At 42.1% G+C, this 11,252-nt stretch overlaps 5 protein-coding genes across 5 annotated transcripts in view; 4 read left to right on the forward strand and 1 right to left on the reverse strand.

The window, feature by feature from the left end:
- Positions 1 to 275, forward strand: part of SARC_08201 (hypothetical protein) — a gene marked incomplete at both ends in the record, with an annotated part of 1,849 nt that extends 1,574 nt beyond the window's left edge. Inside the window, one exon of the mRNA XM_014297828.1 lies at positions 165 to 275. Within this exon, the coding sequence (XP_014153303.1) occupies positions 165 to 275 (111 nt within the window). The remainder of the gene's footprint in view (positions 1 to 164) is intronic.
- Positions 276 to 308: 33 nt separating this feature from the next.
- SARC_08202 (hypothetical protein) lies at positions 309 to 899 on the forward strand (the record flags this gene model as incomplete). Its single annotated transcript, XM_014297829.1, has 1 exon — positions 309 to 899. The coding sequence occupies one exon, from the start codon at positions 309 to 311 to the stop codon at positions 897 to 899; it is 591 nt and encodes a 196-aa protein (XP_014153304.1).
- Positions 900 to 1,392: 493 nt separating this feature from the next.
- Positions 1,393 to 10,506, reverse strand: SARC_08203 (hypothetical protein; the record flags this gene model as incomplete). Its single annotated transcript, XM_014297830.1, has 11 exons — positions 1,393 to 4,233; positions 5,087 to 5,200; positions 5,768 to 5,865; positions 6,408 to 6,561; positions 7,127 to 7,194; positions 7,484 to 7,588; positions 8,362 to 8,594; positions 8,887 to 8,949; positions 9,508 to 9,626; positions 10,132 to 10,329; positions 10,405 to 10,506. The coding sequence occupies 11 exons, from the start codon at positions 10,504 to 10,506 to the stop codon at positions 4,186 to 4,188; spliced, it is 1,302 nt and encodes a 433-aa protein (XP_014153305.1). The 3' UTR covers positions 1,393 to 4,185.
- On the forward strand, positions 1,624 to 2,025 carry SARC_08204 (hypothetical protein; the record flags this gene model as incomplete). The annotated part of the gene is made up of 2 exons (XM_014297831.1): positions 1,624 to 1,717; positions 1,796 to 2,025. The coding sequence occupies 2 exons, from the start codon at positions 1,624 to 1,626 to the stop codon at positions 2,023 to 2,025; spliced, it is 324 nt and encodes a 107-aa protein (XP_014153306.1).
- SARC_08205 (hypothetical protein) lies at positions 2,093 to 3,818 on the forward strand. Its single transcript, XM_014297832.1, has 3 exons — positions 2,093 to 2,306; positions 2,653 to 2,991; positions 3,101 to 3,818. The coding sequence occupies exons 1-3, from the start codon at positions 2,106 to 2,108 to the stop codon at positions 3,647 to 3,649; spliced, it is 1,089 nt and encodes a 362-aa protein (XP_014153307.1). The 5' UTR covers positions 2,093 to 2,105; the 3' UTR covers positions 3,650 to 3,818.
- Positions 10,507 to 11,252: the final 746 nt, after the last annotated feature.

Raw genomic sequence — 11,252 nt, forward strand, 5'->3', positions numbered from 1 at the left:
TATATATGTGTGTGTGTAAGTGTGTGTGTGTGTATGCGCGCGCGTGTGTGTATGTGTTTGCAGTACGTATATAACTAATATGTATATAACAGTAGAGATATAAGCATATATATTGAGAGGTAACACATAAACACCATAACTCAATGCCTTCTATTGATGTGCAGGCTACAGGCCTACCAATAGAAGTTCCACCCACAGATGTGCAGCCTACGGGAAGGATGAAGGGGAAGCGTCGTTCCCCAGAAAAGGTCCAGGGTGATAGAGAAGAGAGATAACGCAAGACGAAGAAGAGGGCGGAGGAGAAAGACATGCGAACGAAAATGGCATTGTTAGATGCAGCTGCTAAGGAGAAGAGAAGAAAGGCCGAGGCTTCAGATAGACAACAGAGGCGATCAATGATGGAGGGAATAGCATTTCAAATGAGAGAATCACCTAATGTTGAATCTAGTTCATCTCCAGAAGCTTCTAATAACACACAAGAAGAAGGTACTGGTGTTTTTAATCGACGAACCAAACAATACCCTCTTTCGACCTTGAATCCTGAACAAGTAAAGGAACGTGTTAGTAAATTTGGTCATTTAAAATCTATAAGCTATGTGCAAGATGAAGAAATGAATAAGCTTAGATGCGACAATGGCGGCCATAGATGGCATTTATGGGGTGTACCCGACGATATAGTATGTGGATCAGTGAAGACTGGTACACTATATACACGTCCACGTAGACATGCCAGAGTTTGTGCAATAGTCGGCTGTGCAAGAGAAACAAGGAAGATGTGCGTGCGCTGTCGCGTGAGGTTATGCAAGGAATTAATTCAAGGCAGAAACTATAACTGCTACCAGCTCTTCCATACGCCATCCTTCAAAGGCGATATAGATGAGCGGTGCTGCGAAAAATAACTTCTATTTAACTGGATCGCACGTGCAACCAGCGCAACCAAATTTGAATTTCGAGAAGCAACAACCAACCTTCGTTCCAACGAAGGTTGGTTGTTCACACACTAATCTTCTGTAGCGATCTCCGGATCCACAACTCGGTCAGCAGGGTGCGTGCCATTTGTTTTGACACTCCATACAGATACTGACCTCATCCTGCGGAAGCTTTCGTACATGACAACGTTCACAAGATAAGTCGTCTGTGATCCAGTGTCTTGGATTTGGTTCTTTTGGTTTGGTCGCCATTCTAACAAAGGTGTGGTGTGGCAACAGCGTCGTAGCCTAAATTATCATTTTTCCGTTCGCTTTTTGATTTTTATAAAAATTATCGGAGCTGATATTTCTAAATCCAGCTTGGATCGGAACGTGTTTGCTCTGCCCCTGATTATTGATACATTAAATCCAAAATTAGTAAGGTATTGGCTGCAATCAGAATTAAAGATTGTTATTCCAAATTTTCCACCAATAAAAACTTGTATTTAATTTTCGATTTAGAAAAAGTGTAATCCGGACAGTATCCGGATTTTAGTATGACTCATTATGTGCTGGGACTCACTACCCATTGTCAACCTCTATCGACACTCTCCCACTCCCTTCCGTATATAATGTACGTCGTCCAAATACTTTCAACTCGTACTTAAAATATCAACAATATCACCTGTTCACAACGCACGAATTCTTTATCAAAATGAGGGAACCCCAAGAGTTGAAGGCTTGTTTCCCCAATCCACAAAACCCAGAGCTATCTATGCAGAGTGTCGTGGCGGACAATGCAGACTGGGGTTCTTCCGCTCACCGCTTTCCAGGCTACGTAGATGGCAAGGCTACTTGGCTAGCATAATTATTAATTGACATACCAGGCCGCACTACAACGTATCAGACCTTCCAGACCACCGTTGCTAACAACAAGGACCGCCCTTATTTGGGTGAGCGCACTGTGGTGCAGAATGAGGATGGCAGCACAACCACTGGTGACTACAAATTTATATCTTTCAAGGAGGCTGATGAGACTGCCACTCACATTGGCTCTGCTCTGAAGTCATTGGGCGTTGCCAGGAATACGCCAAGAATCGAGCAGAATGGACATTGACGGATCATGCTCTTTCGTCATACACGCTACCAACTGTTGCCATTTATACTACACTTGGTCCTACATCTGTCCACTATGTGATGGAACATAGCGAGATGGTTGCAGCATTCTTCGAAAAGATTCGTCTTGAATCTGTCCTTGAAGCGATCGCAAAGGGACTTCCAAACCTCAAGTACGCTATTTGCTTCGATGAAATAACATCTGAAGATAAGGCTAAGTTTTCGGACGCCGGCGTTACGCTATTTTTTCTAAAAGAACTGTTGGATTTGGGTGCGAAGAATGTAGCTGAACATGACCCCCTACTGCAGGCGATGTAGCGGTACCTATGTACACCTCAGGTATCACAGGAAAGCCTAAAGGAGTGCAAATTACCCACAGGTGCATGATGTCGGAAGTTGTATCATTGAAGAGGCGCGTCCATATTGGCAACTAGGACATACACTTCTCGTTCCTGCCGTTGGCTCATATCTTCGAACGGGTGATCCAGGCTGTGTGTATTGATCAGGGGTGCTGTATTGGATTCTACATAAGAAAACTACCAGAGCTGGTGTTTGACATCCAGGCTTTGAGGCCAACATTATTCACTGCTGTACCGCGTATCCTGTCCCGTATATACGATAAGATCAGACAGAGGTAAAGGCTGGCGGTCCCGAGAAGGAGGCAGCTTTCGAGGGTGCGTACAACATGCGTCTCGCAGCTCTCATGCGCGGTGAGGACACCCCGGTACTCAATGAAAAGGTCTTCGATCGAATGAGCATGGCTCTAGGAGGCCGTGTCAAGTGGATTCTGACTGGTTCAGCACCCCTTGGAGTAGCTATTCACGAGTTCCTGCGTGTCTGTGTGTGCCCTGTCATCTTGATCGGCTATGGTTTGACTGAGACGACGGCTGGTGCCGCAGCCGCTCACTACAACGATATGAAGCTAGGCCATGTAGGAGCCCCGCTGGAGTCGAATGAAATCAAGCTGGTCAGCATCCCTGACATGGAACTATCTCACCACCGATGAACTACTCCGCGGTGAGGTATGTGAACGAGGAACTAACATATTTGGATCTTACTTGCAAAACCCTGAACAGACGAAAGAAGCTATCGATGAGGAAGGTTGGTTCCACACTGGCGATGTAGGCCGATGGAATCCCGACGGTACTTTATCGATCATTGATCGCCAGAAGTCCATCTTCAAGCTTTCTCAGGGCGAGTACCTTGCTGCTGAGAATCTGGAGGCCATGTACGGAAAGTGCGATCACGTTGCGCAGGTGTTTGTAACCGGCGACTCATTTCACGCGTACCCTGTGGCCGTCGTGGTGCCTGACCATGAACTGATTCTTGCGTGGGCTAAGGCGAACAATGTCCATGGTGATGTTGCAAGCATTGCCAAATCCGCCGAGTTGAACGCTTTGCTGACCTCGGAACTCGAGGCGATGCACAAGGAGAGCAAGTTAAACGGATTCGAGAAGCTCAAAGACTTCATTGTTGAGCCAGAGTTGTTCAGTATCGACAATGAGTTGCTCACACCCACTTTCAAACTGAAGCGTTTGAATGCCACCAAGAAGTACCAAGGCCAGATCGCACAATTGTACGATGAGATCGAAAACGTCTCCGATCTAAGCAAGACAACTATTTAAACCGAAGGTAATACTTTCCGACATCTTCTCAGGGTGGGTTGAAAAATTAAGCTCAGCTCCTCTGTTGCACACACCTATAGTATTGGGTAGTCCGATGCGTGAACACACACATGCTTGTATTAAAATGAAAATTCTACGTCACTCAATAAAATTTTATGTCAAGTATGAGCATATGCAAACTTCACAATATGAAACCCTCGGATAGGTGTGGTGCCCTTGCAACTCTTAAGAATTTGGCCACCTTCTCGTGCGGTTCTGTCACAATGTGTCAAACCCGCCGGGTTTCATAAAGGACTTCAATTTACATCTGATCCCAACCGTAACGCATATATTTATGCAAGGCACATTGACGCATTGAGCGGCTTAGGCTAACACTCTAGAACCCTAAAACACGAGTGAACAGAATTGACATTTGACAGTGTAGCGCGCGACATAGAAACAGCTTCGTCCGATCCAATGAAATCAAGTCGTGGAAATCACACCCATGTAAATAGATCATGCGTCTTTAATCCAACTTTATGCGAGCATCATATCTCTCATTGCAGGAGACGCTCCACAGCGGCATTGACGTTTCCGCCAGTCGCCTATGCATGCATTCAGATGTCAAAGTAGACAAAAAGGTAGAAGCGTAAGCTTATCGGTATATGGTGCCATATAAGTAACCACATACGTTTGTGTACACATGAACGATAGAGACATGTGTCTGAAATACATACTTATATATATATATATAGAAAATCGACGTTGTTGGAAGCCCGTATTAGAAACAATAGAAGCATCATCTATATATAATTACAAAGCCATAGTGCAATCGCAAACCAATCCGCCACGCGTGCGACACGGTTCTAGCCACAACCAGGTGGGTGAATCAATTGACACACTACGTGTTTATCATGCACTGTCTATAAGTAGGCAGGATATAGGTAGGTAAATATTGACACACTAGTGTAAATCATTCCCTGTCTATAGGTAGGCAGGATATAGGTAGGTAAATTAATTGACACACTAGTGTAAATCATTCACTGTCTATAAGTAGGCAGGATGTATTCCTTCCAGGAAAGTAGAGACCGACCATTGGAACGTGTATATCAGTATTTATGTTCAAATTATCGCAACCAACTATCTACCGTTGCCATACCGTCCTCTACAAAACCAGATATGGCAAATGAAGCAGATCAGCTTCTACTAATTTTGTTTCTATATATATATATATATAATATAATATATATACAGATGTATAGAGAAGGACATACATACATATAAACATATACAATCATAGATACTTACAATATATATGATATAATAATATAACAATATACAACAATATATATACATATACATATGTATCACATGTACGTCGATCCAGAAGCCGTTCCGACAATGAATATATATTGCTTAGTAATGAGACATAGAAGCAATGTAAACCGAGGAACTCACCGTCAGCGCGTTGATATTTGTTTCCTCATCGTAAAAGCCCATGTCTTGTAATTGTGTTAATTGTGTAGCGAATCTTTCGGCAGGCGGTCGAGCGTCCGCAGGCGCAGCTGAAGCCTGGGATACACGCGAACCAATAACAGTTTAAATCAGCCCTCCATACAATTAAAACCAGACGAAGCCTGAAAGGCATTCGACATCCATACAAAAACCTAATTGCATTTGTGGTATGTGATGGGCAATGAACGAGCGGATATGGTGAAATGACAGCTATTGTCCTACAGTGTACAGTACAGCCAAGTATCAGGTAGCGGAGAACTAAACAACTGGGCTATGCACAGTACAAACGGGAAGCAAGTGATACGGTTCCGACTACCACAGAAGTGCAATCGACACGGGACCACAAGCCCTACAGATGGCACCTACTTCACCCCCCCCACCCCCGAAAAAAAAAGAAAGGAGGGTGCACCTGAAATAAATGAAGTTGGGACCGGCTAAATCAAGTCAGGTGCACATGTCTTCCACTAGTTATTAACGTCGCATTTCTCTTTCGTTCTCGGTGATTATTGTCATTCAGAACGTGTACTTGCGGACATATATCTCCAGCGTAACTAATCCATGTAGTCTGATGGTCTGTATACCAACTGATCTGGTTTTGCTGTCTAAATGGTACATCTCACATACCCCCATTCCCCCCATGCCGGCGAACGCGTTCATCAGCGCTGCATTCTGAGCCGTTGAGCCAGTATCTCCTGCGCCAGCACCGGCCATACCAGGCATACCTAATGAATGAAGTCCAAATCGGCAGAAAAAATGGGTCAGTTTGGGATTGGGCGGAGTGCACATTTTGGATCGGACGTGAAGGTTTGGTCTGGCTAAACCCTGAAGATTGAGAATGGAAAAGGGATTAATTCGCGATTGGATACAGCTCTGAAGTGCAAGATACAGGTATGATAGACTCGGTAGACCCACAGCTCGAAGAAGGAACTATTAGCGCAGAAGCAGGGGGCCGAGTGCGCAGGATGGGTTATCGGTTCTATCTGTTCGGAAATTGGTTAAAAGCCACACTTCACTATTGAATGCCGAATGCCGGCTGTGCTGTGTAGCGCCATCTGTGATGACAAAGCCAAACCACACAGCTTTTATACCTGCCAGGGCATGCACAGACCAATATATATACATGTATGAAGGTGTACACAAACCCAAATATGTATATGCACGAAAGTGTGCACAAACCCATTTATACACGTGTACAAAGGTGTACACAGACACAAACACATGCACATACGAAGGTCGGGTATATGTATCCGTCCATAGAACACACCTGCCCCACTCTGCTGCATTATGGCGTTGAGAGTGGTTGGGTTGAACATCATGGCGGTTGCCTCGGGGTCGTTTAGTATAGCTCTGAGCATAGGATTATTCTGCACCATGGGGTTCTGAGTCATGGTTTCTCTAAACCGTGGGTCTTGCATTGCCTGGGTTACAGTTATAGGGATGTGAATCACACACAGACGTAAGTGTGCTGTGGATAATAGTGAGGCAGAGTGGATTGTGTACTTGAAAGTTCGTAACTGTATAAAGTGTATAGGTGTGTACACATCGGCACATTTGGATCTATATATAGCACATAGTAAGAAAACATAGGTATAATTAAATCTGTATATAGGGTTTAGGTAAGTACACATACAACCCTGTGCATGCTTACGCAGCACGCGGTAATGAACTGGTCCGGAGTTGAGAGTGTGCGTGGAGGCTATACTCCACGGATGCAATGGCAGACATTCGTATATGTACAAACATATCAACCTAATTCATTTCTTTCATACATAATAAACCATGGATAAAAAGGGATGCATATATATATATATATATATATGAGCGCAATGATGCAAACACTATATAGTCTAGTATGCTTACCTATACAAATAGACTAATTAAACGACATAGCAAACGACTAATATGAGTATAAGGATGCATATCTGGATAGTTTATTCTACAATGATATATAGGCTTGCGTATAATATCCTTTAAACAACATACCGATTCCATCATGCCGCGCATGGCTGGGTTCTGCATCATAGCCATTGCGGACTGCATCTGTGCTGGATCTATAAAAAGTACAAATAGAGAGCAGATGTATAAATAGAACAAATAAGACAGATCAGCTTCTGTTATAATTCGCTAGGAACAACTAACCATATACCGAATCCATACGGTAACGGGTTTTATATACAACGGGGGCCACTGAGCTTCAGTTGCTACTTGAAAAATACTTCAAAGGCAACGGAGTATATATTTCTATATATAGAGTATCCGTTAGCCATATTAGGCGTGTCGCCCACATATAGTATAGCCACACCGAGATATAAATAGAACATCAAAATGAGCAGTCCATACCCATAATAGGCATGCCGCCCATTCCTCCCATGGCCGCAAAGGGATTCGCTTGTGCCGCGCCAGCCGTTCCTGACCCAAATGAGGTATTCGTTGTATTTGCAGCCCCTGCACGGTGCGGCATAAACGCATGAGCTATACGTTTTATACCAGACAATTCCGATGACGGGGTACGGTTTCGGCAGAATACAGTACGTATTCACGTGAATTGCGACGCACCGGACCCTTGACCAACAACTTGGCTGTCTCGGGCTATGCGCATGGATCAGAGTTTGTACCGAACATAGTGCTTAATATATATACACTCTCTCGAGTTGAGGAGCAGAACTCAATAGCCCAAACTACGTACGCTATACTTTTGGTGTAGGCGTTTTATGCCACTTGCGATGTAAGCTAACATTGGGGTCTGCCGTCAGAGGGGCAGGACCCAAACCCTGGACGTAGCTGTGCATGCAACACCGGGGTATGTGTATATAGACATAGGGTGTGTGAGCATGCTCAACTCCAGTCAATCACACAATCTCAGGTACAAGTGCGTACACTGACCCTCTAATATCAATGATAAGGAAAAGATGAACCTGGATAACGACGGCTCTGTTTATAATAGGATTCGATATCAAGGATGCATGGGGTCGGATATAGAATATCTCCTCAGGGAGTGTATATAAGCACGAAATATGCATCTACATACGAAGAGACGAGCAGATCATATATATTTATATATATATATGTATACATACATATATATATATATACATATATACATACATACACATATATATATATACATATACATAAAATACATATATACATATAGAATATATATATATATATGTTTGTGTGTTCGCAAGCACCCAATTGACGACTCTATACAACAATACCTGTATTGCTGGCAGGTGTCTGTGCCGTGGGATTGGGTGCCCAGGGATTGGGGGCTGGCTGTGCATTGTCTCCTGTACCTCCGCCATTTGTCCCGCCCCGCGCAAACGCAGCGAACGGATTGGCGTCTGCTTGTTGTTGTGTGGTAGCGTTCATGAGAGGCTCTTGCACTTCGTTGTACATACGCGCGAGAGCCGCTGAACCACCCGGCAGTGATTCTATGTTTGCCATCGCTCTGCGGGAAAGGGGGTGTGTAGGTGGGCGTAAGTAAGTAGGCTACTAGCACTGACATGCATGTGTGTGGATGTATGTATTTCCGTGTGTATGTATATATGAATCGCTGTTGTGTTGTTGCATCCACTAGAGGATCTATAACCTCGTTGTATTTGTGCACAGCGCCGCTAATTCACCAGGATTGATTGTAAAATAGCCAAAGCTTCGCATACATAGCATATGTGACTTACAGCATATATATACATATAAGATTAAAATAATCTACGTGTGTGCAGTAGGCGTTGAACGCACACCTGTCGTTACTCCGCGTCATTTCGTTCCTTAGGTTCGGGTTTCTGATTGTAGCCATCATCTCTCTGTCAGAACAAAAAGGATCGGATCAGAAACGCTATATTTTGATGTCTGTAAATAGAGCGTGCGCGTTTGCATATATGTATACATACATACATATATATATATATATATATATGTGTGTGTGTGTACAAATGAAATACAATTACATATAGATCAAAATAAGAACATATATATCTATATTTAAAAATAGACATATACATATATCATACACACACATACCTACATACACACACATACCTACATACATGCACATATATATGTATCGAGAACTATATCTACAAATACACACACATACACATATATATATTCATATACATATATATACACATACATACACACACGCATATATATAATATAATAATATATGTATGTACATATACATATACCTATATATATATATATATTTGTATATAAATATATGTACACACACACACACATATATATATACATATTTATATATAAATAGACATACATACATACATACACACACACATATATATGTATATAACCAAAAAACGTTCATGCGTTTATGTGGCATAGCTACCGTTGCGAAGTCATACCTAATCATGGCTGGATCGTTGAACATCTGTGCCACTTGTGGGTTAGAGTCCATCAGGGCCCGTATTTGCGGATTGCTGGTCATCACTGTGCGCATTACCTCGGGGTTGTCCATCATGGCCTGGTTAAATGGTGAGATGGGGTATAAGTTGTTAAGATATACGCTGAAGGCATACTCTGGCGTATACATAATTGTAGGGTTTAGGCACGGAAATGGCTCTGAGTCGTTATTCGTAGACGGCTTGTCAAAGCGTTGCACAGCGTATCGGTACATTTAACCATCACCGAATATATTCATAATATACATGTATATGTATAAAATCGATATATATATATATATATATGGTGGGTTGGCATTTCCTCCCCAAATATATACATTCTTGCTTGATACAATAGTGTAAGGATCGAAAACGTAGTTGTTCGTACCCACCAAGCCAGTAATAAGGAATTGTTAGTGAAGACTGTTCACATCATATCCGCATCAACCAATATAACAACGGATATTCACATGTGATCACAGCCAGTACACGTTTGCGTTCTATTGCAGCGCCTGTTATGTATCGTATACAGTATACACCACATGCGGCCCTAGTAAGTACACACCCGTGCTCCATAGACAAACATGCCTGCATCATGGGTGAGTTCATCATCTCATTCATCATCTCCGGATTCTGCATCATCTGCTGCTGTGCCTGTTGCATATCCATTCCTCCCAAGCCTCCCATACCAGGAAGCCCGCCACTTCCCATATTGCCCATATTAGGGAAGCCACCCATGCCCATCCCTGATCCCATACCCCCTGTACCAGCAGGTGTTGGACTTGACTGTGATAGTGAAAAATCGGACACGCAAAAATGGATAAAAATTTATGAGAAATCGGGACAAAACTCCAAATGTACTGGAGAGGCCGTTGTTTCCCAACACAAGGGCCGTTCCACAATAACTATATAGTGCGAGAACGACACACGTGATATGCAGACCACAGCGATATCGATGTGCATATACACTTCTATACATATATAGTATGGCTGTGTAAGTACGTGATGGGGACTGAGACCAATCGTGATCATATAATTACTGTACCGATTAAGCGCAGGAAAATGTTTGATGAATATGCAACACCGTTTAAGGTCCTATATACAAGGCGGTGGAATGAAGATACACACATAGTATCATGTTTTGAACAGAACACATGATTTTGCAAGAGCCGGACAAGAGCGTAGATGACGTCAAACGCTAAACAAACACATATATGTATATGATAGACAACACATACTCAAAATAATCGAATGGGATGAAATTCACACACAAAGTATATGCGGATATATAAGCACATACGGTATAGATATATAGATATATACACCGAAAACACAACAAGTAAAATCCGCGCACACAAGTTATATCGGATAAAAACACCCGATATCATATATCGAATCTGGGCACACAAACACAAACACACACACAAACTTGAAAATTTACAAATATAACATTACATATAAAAATACACATACATGCATATGTATATGAATGTATGTATGTGTATGAATGTATGTATGTATGATGTATATATATATAATATAATATAATACATACATATCTATATCTAAAAATATATCTATCTATTACCGATCTATCTATATATATATATATATATATCTATATCTAGATCTATATCATATATATATATATATATATATAATAAATAAATAAATATGTATATATAAATAAATAAACATATAGTATATAT

The sequence above is a fragment of the Sphaeroforma arctica genome (genome assembly GCF_001186125.1).
Source record: "Sphaeroforma arctica JP610 unplaced genomic scaffold supercont1.716, whole genome shotgun sequence".
Taxonomy (NCBI): domain Eukaryota; class Ichthyosporea; order Ichthyophonida; genus Sphaeroforma; species Sphaeroforma arctica.

What these genes read in the sequence shown, in the direction of transcription:
- SARC_08205 (XM_014297832.1), top strand. Translation starts at nt 2,106, where the DNA reads ATGGAACATAGCGAGATGGTTGCAGCATTCTTCGAAAAGATTCGTCTT. An exon ending in TGGATTTGGGTGCGAAGAAT is followed by an intron (nt 2,307 to 2,652) that starts GTAGCTGAACAT and finishes CGATAAGATCAG; the next exon opens with ACAGAGGTAAAGGCTGGCGG. An exon ending in AGTCGAATGAAATCAAGCTG is followed by an intron (nt 2,992 to 3,100) that starts GTCAGCATCCCT and finishes AACCCTGAACAG; the next exon opens with ACGAAAGAAGCTATCGATGA.